Genomic DNA, 25256 nt, shown 5'->3' with positions numbered 1-25256 from the left:
TTAAAGCTGAGTTGAAAAACCACCAGAGACAGAATAGGTATTTTGTTGTATATATTCTCAAAGCTTTGACAATATACATTTTAGATTGAGACCAGTCTAACCCTAGAACCTTCTATCCCGCACACCCAAAATGGTCTCCCTTCCCAACGCCAAAAACCTCTCTTCCCTTCCACCTCCCTAGCCATAACAAAAGCACAACGTCTCCCTAGCCATAATACATTCCAAAGAACTCAAGGTTAACACACAGAGTTTGCTTGCTGACAGAGCATCAAGAGAAGTGGAAAAGACGAGCTGTTTTCAAATATGACAAAGAAACGGACGAAGTACAACTTAAATTCGGATATATGTAAATATCTGCCTCCGACAATTCCCCCTTCAGATCTTCTAAAAAGATCTTTATCACTAGTACAACACTTCTAAAATACGCCCCTCTTTGAGCAAGCTAGTAAAAATTAAAAGAATAGTTACATGGGAGATAAACGGATGGAATATATGTCAATGTCGTCACTGTCAGGGAAGGAAACTAGCATTTCTCGAAAGTCACCACTTTGCCTGACCCCCTTCAGTGACATAGCAAACCCAGGTTGTTCAGAAAGCCCCTCAACAGCATCACGAGTCAGGTTGGTCAGTCTCAACAGATTATAAAAAACATAGTTAATGCGTTCTACATTTTTAGTAGCAGTCACAGGGAAAATAGCACCAATTATAGGAAGGTTCTCGAAACTTGCACAGGATTCAAACCACAATTTATGTTGTGGTGGGACCCTCCTTGGTTGTCCAATTGCATCAAAGTAAACACCCTCAGGGTTTCTCATCAAATCAAAGGAGCCCGTTACACTCCTCCGAGATAAAACATGGCGTCCTCTGCGGGAAGTTAGAGAGGCCGCTGAAACAGGAGTTCCAAGGGGTGTTAATTTGGTACCCTCTATTGTGACTGGGGTCACCAGTCTAACCATAGCACAAAGCCCAACGGCTGACGTCGGGATTCTAATGTACAATCTGTGCTCCCCACAATACCAGAATAAGTCAGCTCGTGCCCAAGGGCCTATCCTTGAGCCATCTATCAGGGTGGTGCACCAGGAGGATGTAATGTCACCCAATTTGTAGGGGGATGAAGGGGGTCCTGTAAATTGAAAACACGTGTATTTCAGCTTTTAGGCCACAAAGGGAAGAAGTCGGGTGAAATTGTCAACAGGAGGGTGCACACTAACCAACAAATCACAACCTGGCGGTGTGGGTTCAGAAAACAAGGAGATAAGACAGTTTGAGCCATTAGTGTCAGTCAACTCAAAAGGGGCGGGGTACGTGTGGGGAAAGGGATGTCCACCTAAGCCACAGGTTGCCTGCACCTGCTCCTAAGGTCAAAGCTACCAGGTCTTCAAGGGGGCAGAGGTAGTTAACGCCCTCTCAAGGACATTAATTTTAATAATTCCTTTAGGGTCTGTACCTGTCTGGTCAACCCCCAAAACAACATAAAAGGGACTAGGTATAACACCTGTTCTGGCAATTGTAGGGGAAAGGGGGTTCTGGGACCGATCAAAGTTCCTCTGAAAGGTCATCCCTCTCAGAATAACTTTGAATTGTGGAGGTATGTTGGCATATTAAGGGTCATGGTAGTCTAAGGGCCCTGTGTAGTGGGTTACCTGCTTCCATAAGGGGCACCACTTACCAGAGTATGTTGTCCGCATCCGACACCAATAGTTCAGGTTTGAGTCGTAACAAAGATGGAGGTTACTAGCACGGTAAGAACTAATTTTCCCCTCGCACTTAATCACACTACACAGGTCAGAAAAGTAAGTCTTGCTGTCCCCCTTGACCAAGTCTATTTTAAGTCCGCCGTACGTTCTAAGACACTTGTCAGTCACTGTCGTCGGGAAGGAAGAATTGAGACACAAGGTCAGTAGAGCAAGCCCAAACACCAGTCCGTCAGGGAATCCTACTGGGTATAACATCCTGCCTTTCAGAAATCAAAATCAGGGTAATTCAGGTAACGAGACAGGGATAAACATCAAACTTTTCACTTAATGTAACGACACAAATAGTATGCTGAAAGCAAGCAAGAAAAACTAAGAAACATCTAGCATATAGACTGGTCTCACAATCAATGGTATACAATATTGAAGTTGATCAGAGTATTGTAGGTAGAAAATCTGGAAGATCTACACGTCGGTAGACGGCAGCTCAACGGAGAGAGGTGTCTCTCAGCGTCGTCTTTTGGGCCCCTTCCGTGGCAGGCTCCTCCGCGGGAGTGCGGAGGTAGAGGTGGTACCAGGTGTCCCCTGTACCAGCTAGTCGAAGGGCGTGGGACGTCCGTACCACGACCTTGAAGGGACCATTCCACCTGGGCTCCGTACACTTGCGTTTGATGACCTTGATCTTGACCCTCTCAGTGGACGGAAGGGAATCTGGAGTGGAGGGCTGTCTTCCTCGAATCTGTACAGAAGAACTGACACACAAATTCTGCATTTTGTGTAAAATACCATTTTGGTTTTACGCTGATTCCTTCTTCCAGGGGGGTGTTGATCCTGGGAAGGGGCTGACCTGTATGCAGTTCATAGGGTGAAAAACTCAAAGGGCGGTAAAACAGTTTTATTCACGGACATTCGAATGATCATTAACGCTAATTGCAACATGTCAATCCAATTCAATTTGGTCTGTGCACAGATTTTAGCCAATTCGTTTTTGATGTTCTGGTTCATCCTTTCAACCTTACCTTGGGACTGAAGATGGTACCCCCAAACCGAACCTGTGTTCTAGTCCAAGAGCATTTTCGACCAAGGCTAAGTGAGTAATTTTAAAATGGGTGTTTTGTCTGACCTAATCTTTTTGGGGAAACCATGTCGGGGAATTAGGTAATTCACAAGCCATTTAATTACTGATTTTGCATCCTCTTTTGAGGTTGGGGTTGCTTCCGGCCAACCTCTGTGATTGTCAACACAAGTCAGCAAGTATCTTTTCCCTTTCACCGGATTGATCATATCAATGAAGTCAAAAACTATACACGGTTCACCCTCACCTCCTCCATATTCCAAATTGATTTACTAAACTACTATCGATGTGCAAAATCGTTATTTTCAAGTTAAATTTACAAACTTACAACAATTTAGTTATAACTTCTTCCCCACAGGAATATTGTTAAAGCTATTTTGTTGTACGGAGTTTGAATCCAAAAGTCTGAATCCACCCTCACCTCCTCCCCCTTCTGTTTCTGAAAAAGAGACTGTCAGTAATACTATCACTTTCAGAAACATCTAAGAAAAAGGTCAGCTAATAGTCAAGTACAGCAAGAGCAGGGGCGGAGGACAGGTCATGTTTGAGGTCAATGAAAGTCATTTCAGTCTGTGGACCACTGGAGGGTGGTATTAGGGTAGGGGACCCCTTAGCGAAATCAGAAATAACTCAACCTCAACTAAATCCTACATTTTATGTAACTTATTCAATATGGTGAAAGCTTCAAAATATGCCTATATTTATATCGACACAAATACTAGAGAAACACTAACCTTATGGCGGATGCTTTTCGCAATAGTAATTTGAAATTTCACCACGCCTGGTGGCCACAATAACAAATTAAGTCAAGCTCATGTTGTAGAAAGTCAAATGATGTGGACACGTTTGTTACTGAATACTTTCTATCAGACTTCTGTCATGGTGACTGTGTGTATGTAATAAGCAACTATAATTTTTTTTTTTTATATGCTTAAATGTAATGTGTCGTTTTAGCTCAGCTGTTGTGCAGCTGCTAGCTCCTCGTAGCCTACAGCCGGGGTGTCCAAGGTGGCCAACAATTGAATCTGTCCAGAAGAGTGCAAGAGGTGTCCAATTCTCAGCGTGTCGCCCGGACGGGCCCCCAATTTGTTGCGTTTGGACCAGTTGTTCCTCCCAGGGAATTCAAGTCACAATTCGCTCCCAAGTTCTTTCCGACACTTAAAGCTGAGTTGAAAAACCACCAGAGACAGAATAGGTATTTTGTTGTATATATTCTCAAAGCTTTGACAATATACATTTTAGATTGAGACCAGTCTAACCCTAGAACCTTCTATCCCGCACACCCAAAATGGTCTCCCTTCCCAACGCCAAAAACCTCTCTTCCCTTTCACCTCCCTAGCCATAACAAAAGCACAACGTCTCCCTAGCCATAGTACATTCCAAAGAACTCAAGGTTAACACACAGAGTTTGCTTGCTGACAGAGCATCAAGAGAAGAAGTGGAAAAGACGAGCTGTTTTCAAATATGACAAAGAAACGGACAAAGTACAACTTAAATTCGGATATATGTAAATATCTGCCTCCGACAGTATGTATGTATGTATGTATATATGTATGTATGTATATATGTATGTATGTATGTATGTATGTATATATATATATATATAATATATATAATATATATATATATATATATATATATATATATATATATATATATATATATATGTATGTGTATATATATCGCGGGTTTGTCTCTGTGCGATATAGAAAATGACTATATCGTGATATTCGAGTATGCGTTCCCGCGCAGTTGCTTTTAGCTGCTGGCATTACACTACAGGCTCTCCTCCCCGCCACCCGGCGGAGGATGCTCATTTCGGCCGGTTGTACCCGTAATCCTGTCCTTTTGGTCATAACCCAAAGCTCATGACCATAGGTGAGGATGGGAACGTAGATCGACCGGTAAATTGAGAGCTTTGCCTTCCGGCTCAGCTCCTTCTTCACCACAATGGATCGATACAGCGTCCACATTACTGAAGACGCCGCATCGATCCGCCTGTCGACCTCACGATCCACTCTTCCCTCACTTGTGAACAAGACTCCGAGGTATTTGAACTCCTCCACTTGGGGCAAGATCTCCTCCCCAACCTTTTCTAGGCGAGAAGCATGGACTCGGACTTGGAGGTGCTGATTCCCATCCCAGTCGCTTCACACTCTGCTGCGAACCGATCCAGTGAGAGCTGAAGATCCTGGCCAGATGAAGCCATCAGGACCACATCATCTGCAAAAAGCGTGTGTATGTATATATATATATATATATATATATATATATATATATATATATATATATATATGTATATGTGTGTGTGTATATGTATATGTATGTGTGTATATATATATATATATATATATAAATGCATATACATATATATGTATGTATATATATGCATGTATATATATGCATATACATATATATGTATATACATATATATATATTATATATATATATATATGTATGTATATATATATGTATATACATATATGTATATGCATGTACATATATATATGTGTATATATATATGTATGTATATATGTATATACATATATGTATATGCATGTACATATATATATGTGTATATATACATATATGTATATACATATATATGTATGTATGTATATATATACATATATATGTATATGCATATATATACATGCATATACATATATATTTGTATATATATGTATATAAATATATATGTATATGCATATATACATATATATGTATATGCATATATATATATATATACATGCATATACATATATATTTGTATATATGTGTATATGAATATATATGTATATGCATATATATGTATATGCATATATATATATGTATATATGTACTGTATATGCATATATATATATATATGCATATATATATATATATATATATATATGCATATATATATATATACGTATATGTATGTATGTATTTAAATATACAAACCCTGTTTCCATATGAGTTGGGAAATTGTGTTAGATGTAAATATAAACGGAATACAATGATTTGCAAATCATTTTCAACCCATATTCAATTGAATATGCTACAAAGACAACATATTTGATGTTCAAACTGATAAACTTTTTTTTTTTGGCAAATAATTAACTTTAGAATTTGATGCCAGCAACACGTGACAAAGCAGTTGGGAAAGGTGGCAATAAATACTGATAAAGTTGAGGAATGCTCATCAAACACTTATTTAGAACATCCCACAGGTGTGCAGGCTAATTGGGAACAGGTGGGTGCCATGATTGGGTATAAAAACAGCTTCCCAAAAAATGCTCAGTCTTTCACAATAAAGGATGGGGCGAGGTACACCCCTTTGTCCACAAGTGCGTGAGCAAATAGTCAAACAGTTTAAGAACAACGTTTGTCAAAGTGCAATTGCAAGAAATTTAGGGATTTCAACATCTACGGTCCATAATATCATCAAAAGGTTCAGAAAATCTGGAGAAATCACTCCACGTAAGCGGCAAGGCCGGAAACCAACATTGATGACCGTGACCTTCGATCCCTCAGACGATACTATATCAAAAACCGACATCAATCTCTAAAGGATATCACCACATGGGCTCAGGAACACTTAAGAAAACCACTGTCACTATATACAATGTGTTGCTACATCTGTAAGTGCAAGTTAAAGCTCTACTATGCAAAGCGAAAGCCATTTATCAACAACATCCTTCTCTGGGCCCGAGATCATCTAAGATGGACTCATGCAAAGTGGAAAAGTGTTCTGTTGTCTGACGAGTCCACATTTCAAATTGTTTTTGGAAATATTCGACATCGTGTCATCCGGACCAAAGGGGAAGCGAACCATCCAGACTGTTATCGACGCAAAGTTCAAAAGCCAGCATTTGTGATGGTATGGGGGTGCATTAGTGCCCAAGGCATGGGTAACTTACACATCTGTGAAGGCACCATTAATGCTGAAAGGTACATACAGGTTTTGGAACAACATATGTTGCCATCTAAGCGCGGTCTTTTTCATGGACGCACCTGCTTATTTCAGCAAGACAATGCCAAGCCACATTCAGCACGTGTTACAACAGCGTGGCTTCGTAAAAAAAAGAGTGCGGGTACTTTCCTGGTCCGTCTGCAGTCCAGACCTGTCTCCCATCGAAAATGTGTGGCGCATTATGAAGCGTAAAATACGACAGCGGTGACCCCGGACTGTTGAACGACTGAAGCTCTACATAAAACAAGAATGGGAAAGAATTCCACTTTCAAAGCTTCAACAATTAGTTTCCTCAGTTCCCAATCGTTTATTGAGTGTTGTTCAAAGAAAAGGTGATGTAACACAGTGGCGAACATGCCCTTTCCCAACTACTTTGGCACGTGTTGCAGCCATGAAATTCTAAGTTAATTATTATTTGCCAAAAAAAATAAAGTTTATGAGTTTGAACATCAAATATCTTGTCTTTGTAGTGCATTCAATTGAATATAGGTTGAAAATGATTTGCAAATCATTGTATTCCGTTTATATTTACATCTAACACAATTTCCCAACTCATATGGAAACGGGGTTTGTATATATGTATGTATATATATATGTGTGTGTGTGTGTGTGTGTGTGTGTGTGTATATATCAGTGACGTGCGGTGAGTTTGATGGCTGGTGAGGCACTGACTTCATCACAGTCAGATTTACAAACATATGAACCCTAAAGAGTATCTTATTCACCATTTGATTGGCAGCAGTTAACGGGTTATGTTTAAAAGCTCATACCAGCATTCTTCCCTGCTTGGCACTCAGCATCAAGGGTTGGAATTGGGGGTTAAATCACCAAAAATGATTCCCGGGTGCGGCGCCGCTGCTGCCCACTGCTCCCCTCACCTCCCAGGGGGTGATCAAGGGGATGGGTCAAATGCAGAGGACAAATTTCACCACACCTAGTGTGTGTGTTACAATCATTGGTACTTTAACTTAACTTTAACTTTACACATACAAACTGTAGCACACAAAAAAGCACATTTAATAAAAAAAACGTTATTATGGTCTTACCTTAACTTAGAAATGCGCCGCTGTTGTGCTGATTAATGAACCCCCTGGTGGGAGTGTTATATCAACTAAAGCCCTCACTTCAACTTTCCACGTGCAAGATTGAATCTATTTAAAAAAAAGTGTAACCGAGGGTTTATAAATGTCGCCTATACTGTATGAAACTACAAAATAACAAACACTGAGGCTCCAGTTTACACAAGGACCACTTTATTTACCTTCTTTCAAAAACTTCCGCTCCACTCCAACGTGTCAAAATTCCGCTCTTGGCGCCTTCAAAATAAGAGCTCAAGGCATATACTGTATAACAGCGCATAACAGGAACTTGACATCACAAAGAGGAAAGCCCATAAAAATAGGTTACAAAAGTTATTTAATAAGAAGCCAAAAAGTGCAAAAACAATAATGTTCGTGTTGGAGGAGTTGTGAATTAGATACACCTGCAGTCTGCAGGCGTACCTAATGTTGTGGCCCTGCAGTCATTCACAACTCCTCCAACACCAACATTATTGTTTTTGCACTTTTTGGCTTCTTATGAAATAACTTTTTTAAATAGATTCAATCTTGCACGTGGAAAGTTTAAGTGTGGGCTTTAGTTGATATAACACTCCCGTCAGGGGTTGCTGTGCATTCTACGGCGGGGGTGCAGGAGGCGAGCCTCAGCCAGTGCGTCTTTTGCAGCCGTTTTATGATCGCTCAGCACACATACAGTTGTTGACAAAATACACTGTACATTATATACCTCAGCTAACTAAACTATGGAAATGTATAATATAGTTCATATAGCAATACGGTCTCACTGCACAGCAGACCAGCAGTTAGCCGAGTCCGTCCATGTTGAGGCACTGAGTGACGTGCCTCGACTGGCTGCTGTTCACCGCACCGTCTCTTCTCAGTATTTGAACGGCAAATGTGAAAATTCAGCGATTTTGAATAAAAATAATCTAAAACTGGTGAAGTTAAATGGAAAATAACTTTATAGTATAATCACTGGATACATTTAACAATTTAATATATATTTTTTTCTTTTTACATTTTTTTTCTTTCCATGATGGCAGGTGAGGCCCCGCCTCACCTGCCTCTAGTGACTGCACGTCGCTGGTATATATGTATATATATATATATATATATATATATATATATATATATATACATATGTATATATATATATATATATATATATACATATGTATATGTATACATATGTATATGTATATATATGTGTGTATATATATGTGTGTGTATATATATATATATATATATATATATATATATATATGTATATATATGTATATGTGCGTGTGTGTGTTTATGGCGGAACATGTAGGAGTTATTTTGCATCTATAAAGACAGCTCCCAGAGTGAACAGTTCAGACATACTCATTAAGGGGTTTTAAAATGTGACTTTGGAGCTAAATTAATGTCAAAACATATACAATACATATTATCTACACTACAAAAACTTGTGTTAAATGTATATTTTGATTACCGGTTTTTTATTAGGTCAAGGATCCATGTAAACCACAAGGGGGCGCACATGTGGTAGAAAAGCTGCCCTTCAGGTTTTGTTCCAGCGCTGTGACCCAGAAGGGAATAAGCGGTAGAAAAATGGATGGATGGATTACCTACTTGCTAACATTTCGTTTCAAGTTGCTCGTACCTAAAGCTGTCCTTTAATTTACCCCAATTCCACTCAAAAAATGTGAATGTATGTGCTAGTGGTACAAATGTTTAAATTTGAACAAAAATATATTTTATGACCTCTTTATTTTAATGCCTTACAGGAATCGCTTCAACCCCTGTTACACTTCTGCTCTCGTCCATTCCTCGAAAAAGAAGAAATTATTTTGTCATCACAGACAACGTCCCGGGACCCTCTTCACAACCCAACCAACCTCCCAACTAACCTGTTCCAAGAACTTGACTATCACAGTGATTTTTTTTTTCTTTTACTTCCACCATGCCCACCTCGATTGGTATCTTTTAAAACTCAACCGCTGTAATGGTTTATAATATTTTACAATCTTGATATGCTATGATTCACGTTGTGTATATATTATTTTATTGGTGCACTTTTTTTAATTATGTTCTCTAGATTAAACACCATTTATATCCAATTTGAGTGCAACACAAATTTGAGATTATTTCTGCTCTTGAAGTCTGTATCTGATTCACGCTACTGACGTTACCGACATTATTGTACATCGTCTCCAAATATGTATAGGAATTAAATACTGTATTAGTCAGTGACGGATAACTACAAAATAGCTTTCTAACAGGGGCACTCAAAAACATATCTCAAAAACAGATATGACATCATATACAACCTAGCTATAGCAAGAAGGATGTACAGTTTAAACCACATGCAGAATTGACTGATTCCAACACAAAAATTGCAAGCATAAATTCATACATGCAATTTTTGTGTTGGAATCAGTCAATTCTGCATGTGGTTTAAACTGTACATCCTTCTTGCTATAGCTAGGTTGTATATGATGTCATATCTGTTTTTCGTCTTCATGGCTTAATTCACATGATGGTCAAGCAGCTTGAGTGTAGTATTAAAACAAGTGAGAATGAGTGTTGAGTTTGAGCAGAAAATACTTATTTGCTGTTCTGTTCTTAGGTGTTCCAGTCGATCAAATCGAGAGATAGGAAAGAGCTTTCATAGAAAGAAGTGGTTTATAAAAGGTAATAACGTCAGGGAAAAACAAGTGTCGAAGGAAATGGTTCTTAAAAACATCATTTTCATCAGCTTGTAGAATGCAATCGGACCGCTTGTGTCTGCAGTGATGACTTTGTAAAATGTTTGTTTGAACATTTGATTTGTTTCAGAAACTTTCTGTGATGCAATTGAGTTTATTCTGTACTATACTAGTAGTAATTCAGAGCAGAACTAAATGTAAAGAAAGGACAAGATATTGCATTAGTTGGTGTTCTTTCGTGGTTGCTATGCCTAAATATAACTACGAAAACCTGGTTGTGCAAATAAACTAACACCATTTTAAGTCCTTCCATCCATCCATTTTCTACTGCTTGTCGCTTTCGGGGACGCTTTTAATAAATATTTTAATTATTGTTCCAATCCAGGGCAGCACAGTGGGGCAGTTGTTAGTGCTTGTGCCTCACAATAGAAAGGTCATGGTTTAGATTCCCGGGCTCAGGGTCTTTCTGTGTGGGGTTATGCATGTTCTCCCCATGACTGCGTGGGTTCCCTCCGGGCACTCCGGCATCCACCCACCTCTAAAGACATGCACCTGGGGATAGGTTGAAGGGCAACACTAAATTGGCCCTAGTGTGTGAATGAATGTGAGTGTGAATGTTGTCTGTCTATCTGTGTTGGCCCTGTGATGAGGTGGCGACTGGGTTAGGGTGTACCTTGCCTTCCGTCTGAGTGCAGCTGAGATAGGCTCTAGCACCTTCCCGAGAGGGACAAGCAGTATAAAATGGATGGATACAATGTTCAAATCCACTGTATTTTCTTTCTCGATTTTCAAAACAGAAACTAAAAGCTTGTTGTTGCGCAGAAAAGCAAAGTGCTTTATTCGACACGGATGACCACATTATAGCGTATTTGGTTCTAATCGTTACCATCAAGAAACCATGCTTAATAGTATTAAAAATCTAGATGAATAACTCATAGGCTCAACAGCATATACTGAATCTTGATATCGCTAGCAAACATTGCCGAACCACAGGGACATATGCAGATAAATAATGAGAAAAAATATGAACTTCACTCCATAAAAACAACTGCAGACATGAATTACATGATGATATTTGTAGCAGGAAATCAACTTTAAACAAACATCCAATGTTTTCATTAGTGTCACGATCACAGTTGCACGGCATTTGTTATGTCAATCATCTACGATAAGTCCAACTTTGTCTTTTACGGATTCATGTTGAATTTCTGGGCCACCCAGATGTAAATACATAATATACCTCCAATCTTTTCTTCTCTAAATACTGTGAGTGTCAAATTAAGTAAGGTTGTAGCAAGCAGTAACCTCTTTTGTGATGATAAAAGGTTTAAATATTTTCAAAAAATTATTTTTCTTAAGAGTGATATTTTTTTTCACGATCGCTTTTGTATTAGCCTTCCAATTCTTTCAAAATACACCTGAATCTGCTCTGATTCAGGTAAATAAACAGTTACCTAATAGGACTGTAGTCACGAGACTAGGGGTCTGCAACCTGTGGCCCTGGAGCCGCCGTGGCTCCCTCAACAAATAATGGCTACTTAATTTATTTTATTTTATTAAGTTGGTTTTATTTGATCTTAACAGTTTTTCTTTTGGAGAGTTCTGAGATCTTGTCATATGAAAATAAAACATTTTAATATATTGTTGATCGAAATGTACGTCACAGCCCCTATGCGTCATCTCTTGCTGCCAAGCAATTGTATTGTTTTTAGCGGTCAACCCCGAGTAAGCTAGCAATGAATGGATCAAAAAAGAGAAACATTTTTGATGAAAATAGAACATTTAATGCTTCATGGACAGATTATTTTGCTTTCACTGATAACAAGGTTGTTGTTTCCCCTTTTTAGTCAAATTAAATATGCCGCAGTTGTATTCCTTCAGAATATTGGAGCGAGTTGATTTTTTTAAAATTCATTAATAAGGGAAGGACCAGTATATTTTTTCTATTGTTCAAAATTTGGTGAGTTGCTTCAAATTAAAATGTGAGTCGTTGTTTGTTAAGTGTTTGATTTCATAAATTCTATAGTATAAGTGTTACGAAACTATAAGTGGTGTTATTGGCATTTTAGGAATCAAACAGAGTTTGCGGCTCTTGATGGGTTATATTTGGTGAAAACAGGCTCAAATGGCTCTTTGTATGCAGAAGGTTGCTGACCCCCGCTCTAGACCATCGCCTGAAACCCGAAAGTACCTGGATGTGCCTCTAGGTCAAATGACTGCAATCCATACAGCTGGGATCTGGCTCTATTCTTAAAGGTTTAGAGGCAATAAAAACAATCCAAAACAAATATATTTAAAATGCGATGGAGTGGGTAATTTTTTAAATATTTAAACCATTTATCATCACCAAGACGTTACTGTTCGCTACGACCTTAATCCATTTGACACACATGCTATTTAGAGAAGAAAAGATTGGAGGCACATCATATGGCTCAGGATCAGGGTGACTTGGCCAGGGTGTACACCGCCTTCCGCCCAATTGCAGCTGGGATAGGCTCCAGCACCCACCGCGGCCCTGAGAGGGACAAGCGATAGAAAATGGTTGGATGGATGGGTCCAAAAATTAACCATTAATTGGTAAAAGACAAATGACTTATTCTTGCATCGCTAACTACCGTATTTGATTGACATAACAAGTGCCATGCTGCTTTGATCGAGAGAATGAGAAAAGGGATGTTTGTTTTCAGTTGATTACCTGCTACTAATATTAGTCTCATCTACTATTCATGTTTGCAGTTATTTTTATGGTGTGAAGTTGTTCATATTTTGTCTCATCATTTAGCTATTGATGTCCCTGTTGTTCAGCAATGTTTGCCAGCAATATCAAGATTCAGTATATGCTGTTGAGCCTACGAAAGATTCATTCATTTGGTTTATTGATACCATTGAAAACATCTTCTTGATGCTTACAAATGTCACCAAAGATGCTATAATGTGGTCATCCATGTTGAATAAAGCACTTGGCTTTTCTTTGCGAAACAATAACAAAGCTTTTAGTTTCTGTTATGAAAATCGACAACAAAAATAAGGTGAATTGGACCAACAATTATAATGTATTAATAAGACTTAACATGACGTTAGTTTTTTTTGCACAACCAGGTCTTCATAGTTATACGAACCACAAAAGAACACAAACGAGTGCAATCTTTTGTCCTTTCTTCACATTTAGTTCTGCTCTCAAACACTACAAATATAGTAGAGAACAAACTCGATTGCATCACAGAAAGTTTCTTAAACAAATTAAATGTTCAAACAAACATTTTACAAAGTGATCGCTGCAGACACGAGCATGCTCCGATTGTATTTCACAGGATGAACGTTATATTTTTTAGAGCCTCCTTCCTTTGACGCACTTTCGTTTTTTTCTTGACACTATTACCTTTATGAACCACTTCTTTCGGGACTCTTTCCTATCTCTCTATTTGAACGATTGAAACACCCAAGAACAAAACAGCAATACCGCAATTTCTGCTCAAACTCTACACTCACTCTCACTTGTTTTAATGCTACGCTCAAGCTGCTTGACCATCACGTGAATCAAGCCGCAAAGAAAAACGGATGGGACGTCATATGCAACGCAGCAATTAAGATCTTTCACAATCACACAGTAAATACTTGTTTTTTTTAGATTTAACTTCTCTGAGTTAAATTGTTTGTAAATATGATTTGACATGTGATAATCCATACATCCATTTTCTACTGCTTGTCCCTTTTGAGGTCTCGGGGGGGTGCTGGAGCCTATCTCAGCTGCATTCGGGCGGAAGGCTTATTACACCCTGGACAAGTCGCCACCTCATCACAGGGCCAACACAGATAGACAGACAACATTCACACTCACATTCACACACTAGGGCCAATTTAGTATTGCCAATCAACCTATCCCCAGGTGCATGTTTTTGGAGGTGGGAGGAAGCCGGAGTACCCGGAGGGAACCCACGCAGTCACGGGGAGAACATGCAAACTCCACACAGAAAGATCCCGAGCCCGGGATTGAACCCAGGACTACTCAGGACCTTCGTATTGTGAGGCACATGCACTAACTCCTATGCCACCGTGCTGCCCACATGTGATATATATATAAAAAAAATTTAAAGAACATGTGATAATGTTCTTTTAAAAAAATCGTTATGTAGGTTTACATGTACAAAAAAAAACGTTCCACGCCTACGTTGTTTTAGTTCATGCTTTTATTTTGAAAATCGAAAATATGGTTGCTTCTGTCGGGTGTCGCAATGTTTTTCACGCCTCCTGTGCTCCTATTGGACGGACCGGATGTCAATCAAAGCAATGGGACATTAATGCGACAGCCCATTCAGTCGGAGCATGGTTACAGGACTGACCACTGCAAGTGACTGTCAACATACAAACATGGCTGCCTCTTCGGCTACAGACAAGGCGGTGCCCGGTGATAACGTACCCGAAGACATTCCCCGTGGTCCCCAAGAAGCTGTGTCGCAGTCTCGGGAGATAATTAAACCGTCCATAGTGGAGCTGACCAAAGAAGTGAGAACAAACATCCTCTGCACGGTCAAAGGATGTGGAAAGATCCTTCCCAACACACCTGCATTGAACATGCATCTTGTCAAGTCGCACAGAGTAAAGGTAAAACACTAGAATGTTCTGGAACACATGCGTGCTAGCCTAGCTCACTGAGCTGGGAATTCGGTTTACGTTGCACTATTAAAAAACGTACGTCATCAGTATTTATTTATTAAAACGGGTTAAATATATTGGTAGTAAAGAAAATGACGTGCGGTTGTTTTGACAAACGTTGCAAAGGTACGTTTATTTAGTTAAATGACGAAACGTGATTTAGCTAGGAGGCTAACGTGTATGTCTCTTAAAGAAAGTAAGGATTTGGCTGAAAATGTTTTTTGCCTTGCTTTGCTATTGTCTAAATCCACTCGTGGTTTTCATTCCAAAGCTGTTATCCAACGTTTACTGTGGAGGCGGTAAAAGCGGCAAGCAGGCTTTTCGTGGGAGTAATGCATGTTTGTCCACCATGAATGAGAGAGGGCCTTTTGCACGCAAAGGTTGTCTCTTCTACAGCAAGCTTTGGCAATGAGCACTTTTGTTTAAACAGGCTGAATGGTAATTGTAATGCAAAGGCCATTCAGTGTTTTGTTTGTGTTTTTTACATGATTAAATGATGTTCGGTTTATGACTAACAATACTCTCCCTCTCAAGAAGCACCTTTTGTGAAATCACATGTTTTTGATTACATAATGTAAATGGTAAATACTTGTATGGGCTTTTCTACCTTCAAGGTACTCAAAGCGCCTTGACACTATTTCCATATTCACTCATTCACACACATTTACACACTGATGGCGGGAGCTGCCATGCAAGGCCCTAACCACGACCCATCAGGAGCAAGGGTAGAGTGTCTTGCTCAAGGACACAACGGATGACTAGGTTGGTAGAAGCTGGGGAATGAACCAGGATTCCTCAGGTTGCTGACACGACCACTTTCCCAACTGCGCCACAGCTTCATCAACTTGATACCCCCTTGTTAGAAGAGCTCGCCCCTGTGTTTTCACCCACCACTTCACTCGGACGGCTTTATAAAAAAAAGGGCAGGTTTCACTACACATCTACTAGTTACAAGCCTCATCTTCTGTGTTAGTGGCCCCGCCTCCACCCACAGAAACAGAGTGGATGACAGACAGGAGGGTTTGTTTAATTTATTTCATTCTATTATAGATAGGTCAAAAAGTTATCGTTAAAGGCCTACTGAAACCCACTACTACCGACCACGCAGTCTGATAGTTTATATATCAATGATGAAATCTTAACATTGCAACACATGCCAACACAAACCAACGGGTTAGCTTACTAAAGTGCAATTTTAAATTTCGCGCGAAATATCCTGTTGAAAACGTCTCGGTATGATGACGTCAGCGCGTGACGTCACGGATTGTAGAGGACATTTTGGGACAGCATGGTGGCCAGCTATTAAGTCGTCTGTTTTCATCGCAAAATTCCACAATATTCTGGACATCTGTGTTGGTGAATCTTTTGCAATTTGTTCAATGAACAATGGAGACCGCAAAGAAGAAAACTGTAGGTGGGAAGCGGTGTATTGCGGCCGACTGCAGCAACAACACAAACACAGCCAGTGTTTCATTGTTTACATTCCCGGAAGATCACAGTCAAACTTTACCATTGGCCTGTGGAGAACTGGAACAACAGAGACTCTTACCAGGAGGACTTTGAGTTGGATATGCAGACGAGGTACCGTGAGTACGCATGCAGCTGCTGCTTCCAAACATTTGATCGCTTGCCCGTACGTGCGTGCCGCTGTGCATGTCACGTACGTAACTTTGGGGACTTTAGGGAAATATATGTGCTGGATGAACTTTGGGGAGGTGAACGGTGCTGTGGGATTGAGTGTGTTGTGCAGGTGTTTGAGTTGTATTGGCGGGTTATATGGACGGGAGGGGGGAGGTGTTTGGTATGCGGGATTAATTTGTGGCATATTAAATATAAGCCTGGTTGTGTTGTGGCTAATAGAGTATATATATGTCTTGTGTTTATTTACTGTTTTAGTCATTCCCAGCTGAATATCAGGTCCCACCCGCCTCTCACAGCATCTTCCCTATCTGAATCGCTCCCACTGCCCTCTAGTCCTTCACTCTCACTTTCTTCATCCACAAATCTTTCATCCTCGCTCAAATTAATGGGGAAATCGTCGCTTTCTCGGTCCGAATCGCTCTCGCTGCTGGTGGCCATGATTGTAAACAATGTGCAGATGTGAGGAGCTCCACAACCTGTGACGTCATGCTACCCGTCTGCTACTTCCGGTATAGGCAAGGCTTTTTTTATCAGTGACCAAAAGTTGCGAACTTTATCGTCGATGTTCTCTACTAAATCCTTTCAGCAAAAATATGGCAATATCGCAAAATGATCAAGTATGACACATAGAATGGACCTGCTATCCCCGTTTGAATAAGAAAATTGCATTTCAGTAGGCCTTTAAGTTTTGATTAAACTTTCAGGAAATGGTTCAAGGAACAAGTTATTATATTTTCGGAGGTGATCCAGATTACTGTCTGCCTTCAGGACTTTTTTTACTTTTGAGAGGCAAGGCCTGGCAGAGGTCTCCGCTCTTCGAGTGCTTTTTCTAGATCAGGCATGTAAAATCTTTAGGAAAATGCAAAAATCCGCATTTTTAAACATGCATTTTTGTGTCAAAATATCACTTGCATGTTTTTTTTGAAGAAATAAGTTAAAATACGATTTGAACAAAATTTGTTGAACGTTTGCCTCAGCCGCAGGTACTCGTTCTTCTTGCCTAAACGCCACATTGAATTAGGTTAGGAGCACCGAAACAAGCTTGCTCGTTAGCTTAACCATCTAACTAGCTTACTTGTCGCCTCCATTCATTCTCTGAGCCACCACGTTGACGTCTGTCCACTTTGCTGATAATATTTGGATATTTACAATCTGAACACTGTTAGTTCCGAACCAGTTATAGTCAAGAGTATTTATTAGCAGCCAGTAAGAAGGTATACATTTTTTTAGAGATTGTAAACATAGGGCACAACACGAAGTATATTACCCAAGAGGGCATGGCTACAGGATAGAGTTGCCAAATGGTAAAAGTTATTTGAATGCATGTTATGGAATTTGATCATTTTCAATGATAATAATGTTAGTAAATTATCTACTAAAACCCCTCAAAATTCTACAGTACATTACATGGGACATGCAAGTGGAAAAAAACAGCCAAAAGAGGTTGGTAGATGAGAATAAAGGTATAGTGTAGAAATAGAATAGAATAGAATGGTCCCATTCTAGATAGAATGCACCCAATTGCAGGAAATGTAGTCTTGATTTTCAAAACTGTATATCTGGGTTTGCGTGGCAGCACTTCATGCTGTTAAAAATGTTCCTCTTTTTGTCTCAATTTTCTTTTCTTAAATAGAGCTCACATACCTGCTAGTTAAATGTGTGACAGTGTCCACACCTGCATTTGGTGTGTCGTATAAGCTACTTGTTCGACAATGACAATTGCCTTCAACCGGTCCGGAGACTGTTACACTTCACACTCTTGCCCCAGCATTATGTCACTCCCATTTACACAGAATCTGTTCCAGCTCTAATGCCAGTGTGGTTGAAAGACTTGTGTCAGTGTCAGGAATTTTAGGCTTGGACAGCACGAGGATCACATTTGTACCAGTGTGTAGCTGCATAAAAAAACTCAAGCAGTATGCAGAATTGGGACATGGATCAAGCCTGTTATTTATAATCTACAGTGATTTGGCAGTTCTTCTGTCAGATGTAGTAATTATGTACTCTGGTCGACAGGATGATAGAGCACTGCTTCAATTACTCACTCTGCATGCATCCACTATTATTCATTGGGGTCCAACAGAGAGAATGTGTTTTGATAAGAACCATTTGAACATTCCCCTTTATGTTTGCACAACAACAATATATCCAGTCGTCCTTGCAATAGATAACTTAATTAACATGACTCATGCTTGAGCCTACAACCATATTATCTTTGAAGCAATGCATTGCATTCATTATATTTGTTAAATGATCATGTATTTGACTTCTTAATGATCAGAGTTTTTAGCCTCTCTGCTTCCTCTGATGTTTGGGTAGGTGGAGGTGACCTTGGCCACACCTTGGCTGCAGCAGTAATAATGTTTTACCGCCTGAAGGCTTGTCTGTTAGTCCAATACAAAAGTATTGTACTTCTCTCATGAATAAAACGTTGATCATTCGTTAATGTTTGCCCTTCCTCTGACTTAAAAAAAAAAAAAATAAGGGCAATACTGGTGTCACCTGTTAATTCTTAACACTGTACTATTACCGGTAGTTGGTCTGATGCAAGAAACACACTAAAAGGTAAATGCATCTTTTTTTGTTCTGTCTCCCTCAGGATGGTATTGTCAACCCCACTGTCAGAAAGGACATGAAGACCTGCAAAAAGCTATACTGCTGCCCCATAGAGGGCTGTCCGAGAGGGCCAGGAAGACCCTTCTCCCAATTCTCCCTGGTGAAACAAGTAAGCTTTCACCAAATCTAAGGTCCTGGCCACACTGTACATTTTTTAGGTGGGAACAGTGAAGTATTGTACAGCCTTGCATATCCAAATGGAAATGGCATTCTGTTTGGTGTGAAACAATAGTTTTTGAAAACTCCAGACATAACGCTGCCTTGTTGTTGCTGGGTGGACAAGAAAACTACTACTTTTTGATAACCATGACATCGCTGCGCCATCACGCTGTCGTGATCATACAAAAGAGAGTAACAGAGCAGGCAATGGTGAACAACAAAGCTGTGTTTGTGCTGTAGTTACTGCTATTAGGTCTATGGCAACAAAACCTTGTCATCGACCAACTAGAATGTGCAACACAGGTGCTTACACAATCATAAACACGTCATGTTATTTTAAATATTACATTGTCAAGCTAGTACTACCAGAAGGACAGGTACTTTGTCTCCTTGGCAATTGTATACTACTGCAAAAATACTGTAGTGCTGAACAATTATTCAACATCAAATTGACCTTGAGGTTTTAATTACTGCAATAACCCAACTGCAAGGGGCTGAGGTTTATTTTTAACTCTTCCCCCAGTCCTTGGACTGCTGGCCAATCTAAGGTTTGTGACAGGAAACCACAAGTTTGTATGCGTTGCAGTTGATGCAATCAGTGTGCTAATAACATTCACCACTTGCGTTGTATTACTGTACAGTACTACTATACAGTATTTTCAAAATCATAATTGTGATAGTGTAAAATGGCTGAAGAAACTGGTTTGTGACAGCAGTACGAGGCCGGTCAACTTACCCGTAGTTTGAAACGGGTGGACGGCAATGAAGCTACGGCAGGCGGCCAAAGACGGTATAAGCAAACATGGGTGTTGTACACATAAATCCAAATATTTTTGAAAGTATATTATTGCAAATTTCTCCAATGTGTGGCAAGACAATATGTTGATAAAAGTACCATGCCTTCCTTCACTCATAAAAATTCCAAATTGAATGGTTATTAAAATTTTTGACATTGAAATCGCAATGAAAGACTAAATAGAGTAATCTATATACACACAAATATCTGCAATATCCCCCTATGTATTTGCCCATTCGCCTGTCCCCTCTGAGGCTGTCTTGTGTCTCAGAATATATTTGTCTATCAAACATGAGAGCATGACAAAAATACTATTTCGAATGTTTCACCTCAATATTAAAACACCAACACAAAAATTATGCATCGTAATTTAACACATTAAGCGTTACACCGCTGGCTAGCTCTGATCTGACAGCAGTAGCTTGTCAAAATTATTAAAAAAACATGATTAGACCTACCCAAAGCACAATTATGCGTTGTTTGACCACTCCAAGGGGATTCGAAGAAAGCTGATGAATGAGGCGAGTTTTAGTAGTCGAGAAGTCACCTGTCATATCTCCACTATCTGATCTCAAGGGTGATGGGTCAAATGCAGAGAATAATTTCGCCACACCGAGTGTGTATGTGACAATCATGGGTACTGTAACTTTAACTATACCCGGTGGCAGTGGTTACCAGCTGCCTATCTGCCGAGTTGGAAACATATTAGGGTCTCAGTAATGGCAAGGCATCGTGTGGTTACCAGCTGCCTATCTGCCGAGTTGGAACATATTAGGGTCTCAGTAATGGCAAGGCATGGTGTTACATTATTTTCACCTGGTGACATTTTCCCGTCTTAATGTGACTCAATAATACAACACGGTTTGGATGTGTGTTTTTTTAACTGGCAGCAAAACACATTTTTCCACATAGACGGAGCCTAAATGCATGCATGATTCAGTTGTTAGTGGTAGCTCGAAATGTGTTCAAATGACATAATATTCATAGATATTGGCTAATGTACATGCATGTATTATTTTTCTTCAAACTGAGGCAACTGCCAATCTAATAAAGAGTTAATTTTTTTAGTTAATTTTCTTTTTATTTGTCATTATTAACCTACTTTAATTACATTTTTCAGCATTTTATGAAGATGCATGCAGAGAAGAAACACAAGTGCTCCAAGTGCAGCAATGGCTACAGCACTGAGTGGGACCTCAAGAGACACATTGAGGACTGTGGGAAGACTTACCAGTGTACGTGTGGCTGTCCGTATGCCAGCCGGGCTGCCCTACTATCACATATCCTTCGGACAGGACATGAGATTCCTACTGAACACAGGCATGTATATTAATAATTTACCAATTTATCTAGCAATATTCAAAAACCTTTACCTTTATAAACCCTTTAACCTTTTTTCATATTAGAATTCCTCCAGTAAAAAGGCGAAAGATGGAGAAACTCTCAAATTCTGAAAAGGGGAAGACCAGTGATGCTGTGATCATGCCTTCCACTTATGAAGTTACTGAGGATACACCACCTTCTGACATCATCATTCAAAGTTCGGACTTGGCCAACCAGATGTCCAATGGCAACACGATCCTCCAGAAGCCACTTCTACCCAAACCCAATATGGCTTTGGTCAGTGTTCCTGTGATGCAGCTGGCTCACTTGCCTGTCCTCCTCCCTTCTACAGAGAGTGGAGCTCTCAGGTCAGTAGTATTAGCGGTCAACAGCCAAGGCTCTGTTAGCACCCTCCACCTCCTGCCACAGGCCTCTGGAGCTGTAGTGCCTCAGGTGGATGCTAAGAGTTTAGTTTTTCAGGACAGTATGCCTACTTCTCGATCTGGCCTTGGGCCAATCAGCACAGGGGTACAGGTCAGGCTTGGCAGTCCGGTCACACAGGACTCAGGACGAGGAAGGAGCACATCTACCAACATTCAAACAGACATGTCATATCTGGCAAAAATACCTGCAGTGGTCGCAGAGGGGATCGGATTGTGTTCTGTGGGCGAGCCTGCTGTATCATCCTGCTCCCAGACGGACATCAGTGTGAGTGCCCAAATCCTCCTGCCAGTCAGTGTTCAAACCCAGACCTTGTACACCAGAGCCAAAGCCACATCAACTATCGGGGCTCAGACAGACAGCCAATCCCTAAACCAAAGTACTTGCTCCTATTCATTTGTGCCGCCATATAAAACCAGGCAGACCCAGACCTACTTCACTATTCCACAATTGGAGGAGAAGGTTCATGATCAGTCCATCATGTGTTCTGACCTTTTTGGAGGGGACTCCCTCAGTGTCGCCACTCAGACAGCGCTGCACAGAGATGAACCTCTGCTTGCCGCAGGAAGTCGTTTATATGAGGATGCAAAGGCAACAGGAGCCATGTGTTTTGGGGCTCAGACAGACGAACTGAACCCAAACAACGTTGCAGACAACCAAACCCAAACAATGACCTTATTAAATGATTTGGAAAACATTCTCTCTGGCCATCAAGTGCTGACCGACACCACCACAGTTTGCGGTTCAAGCTTGACCCCCGTTCAGGAGCAGCACAGTACCATGGATTTTGACTTTGAAGAGTTTCTGAGTTCTGTGCACATTCAAACACAGACAGAGGAGAGCCACCTGGGAGGACTGAATGAAGACACACCACTTGAGTCTCTGGACATCCAGACCCAGACTGATTTCTTCCTGATGGATGATATAGACCAAAGTGAGGGAACAAATCGAACCCAAACCAGTGACTTGGAGCTATTTGACACTCAAACTCAGACTGATCTAAACTTCCTTCTTAGTGCTGGAAGTCACCTGCCCCTTGGTAGCATCCTGCGCCATTCAAGCTTTTCAATGAGCACAGAGTCTTCTGACACTGAAACGCAAACCGATCTGCCTTCATTTGCTCCCTGCCTACCTGCTCAGTCCCCCGTCACTCAGGGGGAACAGGCAAGGCTTTTAAACAGCACAGAGACACAGACCAGCCAAGTGGAGGTCTTCGGACACCTCTTCTTGACGAGCAATGAAACGCAAACGGTCATGGATGACTTCTTGTCGGCCGATTTGGCATGGAACATTGATTGCCATTTCAACTCTGTGGAAACTCAGACATGTGAAGAGCTTTTTGCTCTCTTTCAGCACCCTGAGAAACCCAACCGCTGAGATTATTCTAACGGAGCTGCCTGATGTTCTTATAGGTCACTTGCCTCTATCTATCATAAGAATGAGCGAAGGCTGTCTAATAGTGGATTAGCCATTAAGTTAAATGAAGTCCGTAAACATGTCTTTGAACCATTCCACTTAGGACACATTGTCCCAGAGCGTTTCTAGGTTTGTTTCCTGGCTGCTTATTGCACTTTATAGCTCGATGGGCCGAATGTTTCAGCTCAGTCATTACATATTTGTTTGCACATAAATGTTGTGTAATGTGTGTAGTCTGAAATGCTACTTTTTTGTTTGTCCTTTTGTTTTTGGTATTTGCAAGCATAGTGTACTTAAACATAACATTACATCTGCGGTTAATCCAGGCTACTGTATTTAAATATGCATGTAATGCATGAAAAAAGTTAAGATTACACTTCTGCAGTTGCTTTGTGTGTATTTAGTATGTGTATAAAGTCTTCAATTTGTCCGCACAAGCATCTTAATGGCTACTTAACCGATTTAAAGGCAAGCACACAATACCATCAACACAGAGTTGCACTAGTGAGACTATTTCTGGATGAAGCCTTACTGAACAAGGAAGTCAGTGTAAAATATACAACAAAAATGCACAAGTACAAAGTAAATGTTTTCAGTTGTAGCACACCTTTTGAGTGAAGGGAAAATAGATATTCTGATGTGGTCATTTTTGTAGGTAACTGATGCTAAGCTGTCTCTGATGTGGTCATTTTTGTAGGTAACTGATGCTAAGCTGTCTCTGTATGACTTATTCATTAGCTTGGTGTAAGTATATATGCTGGCAGTGAGTTTAAAGTCATGTTGCTGCGAAGCGTATTAGTATTACCTGCCATCGTGAAAAACTTAATGCATGTCAAAAACAATTACTAAATCCATTTTATGCTGATTGTGTTGCACTGAGTTACCTCAAATTGATAACGCACCCAAAGCAGGTCATGTTCTACTCTGGAGCAAAAATATTAGTAATTAAGTTGATGGTGCCTTAACACAAGTGTTATCTTTTCTTAGTCTATTATGTTTAACAAAAATAATCACAATACTTTTTGCATTGTATTTTTATTGTGGTTGCATGATATTCCGCATATTGTTTCTATACAACGGTTTACACATTACAATGTGAAAACATTGTTTTCTTTTCTGCATCACAACATTTCAACATGTGTTGGTCATGTGTTTCTTGGAACATTCTTTTTTTTTTTAAATTGAGTTCTCGTGTGTTTCTTGCAGAAGAAAAACATTAAGCAGGTATTTTTACATTTAGAGTTGTTGACATACAATATATACGTCCACAGACTCCAAACATGATCAGTAAAGAGAATATGGCTTGACCTTATTAAGTTTAAAGTCTAAAACTTTTTGCACCACATATCAATTCAAAGATTTAGGTAAGTGTAGATATTTGAGCCTCTATGTAGACTAGAGGAAATGCAAAATAAATTCAAACTTGTCCACCCAATTGTTTATAATTGAATATGTACATTGTATAATCAACTCTAGAAAAGAATGGTTTGTATCTAAGGCCCCCAAACAATTATGACACTCCTCCATGCCAATGGTAAGCGAATGCATACTTCTGATTGCAACTGTAGATACATTGTTGGTTTTGAACGTAAAATTGTTATAAGATCATGCATGGTTTTTCTAGCACAAAATGTTTATGTTGGTAGAAACAAATGTTTGCTTGATTTAAGGGCAAGACGTTAACCAGAGGTTCTTAATAAACTGCTGGAACATATCGTGTTTTTTTAATATGCCTC

The 25256-nt window shown here is 39.9% G+C and overlaps 2 protein-coding genes across 2 annotated transcripts in view; both read left to right on the top strand.

Moving 5' to 3' along the window:
• The window catches only part of cenpn (centromere protein N), a 20362-nt gene extending 10475 nt beyond the window's left edge, over window positions 1-9887 (top strand). The window contains exon 10 of the mRNA XM_061964191.2: window positions 9555-9887. Within this exon, the coding sequence (XP_061820175.2) occupies window positions 9555-9676 (122 nt within the window). The 3' untranslated portion in view covers window positions 9677-9887. The remainder of the gene's footprint in view (window positions 1-9554) is intronic.
• Window positions 9888-14758: 4871 nt separating this feature from the next.
• On the top strand, window positions 14759-25234 carry atmin (ATM interactor). The gene is made up of 4 exons (XM_061964193.2): window positions 14759-15077; window positions 19369-19494; window positions 21461-21660; window positions 21747-25234. Exons 1-4 carry the CDS (start codon window positions 14799-14801, stop codon window positions 23479-23481), a joined length of 2340 nt encoding a protein of 779 aa, XP_061820177.2. The 5' UTR covers window positions 14759-14798; the 3' UTR covers window positions 23482-25234.
• Window positions 25235-25256: the final 22 nt, after the last annotated feature.

The sequence above is a fragment of the Nerophis lumbriciformis genome, linkage group LG06 (genome assembly GCF_033978685.3).
Source record: "Nerophis lumbriciformis linkage group LG06, RoL_Nlum_v2.1, whole genome shotgun sequence".
NCBI classification, from domain to species: Eukaryota; Metazoa; Chordata; class Actinopteri; order Syngnathiformes; family Syngnathidae; genus Nerophis; species Nerophis lumbriciformis.
This window is presented reverse-complemented; position numbering and strand designations above follow the sequence as displayed.

Coding starts and splice junctions, on each gene's coding strand:
- atmin (XM_061964193.2), top strand. CDS start 14,799: ATGGTTACAGGACTGACCACTGCAAGTGACTGTCAACATACAAACATG. Junction 15,078..19,368: donor TCAAGTCGCACAGAGTAAAG/GTAAAACACTAG, acceptor TGTCTCCCTCAG/GATGGTATTGTCAACCCCAC. Junction 21,661..21,746: donor GAGATTCCTACTGAACACAG/GCATGTATATTA, acceptor TTTTCATATTAG/AATTCCTCCAGTAAAAAGGC.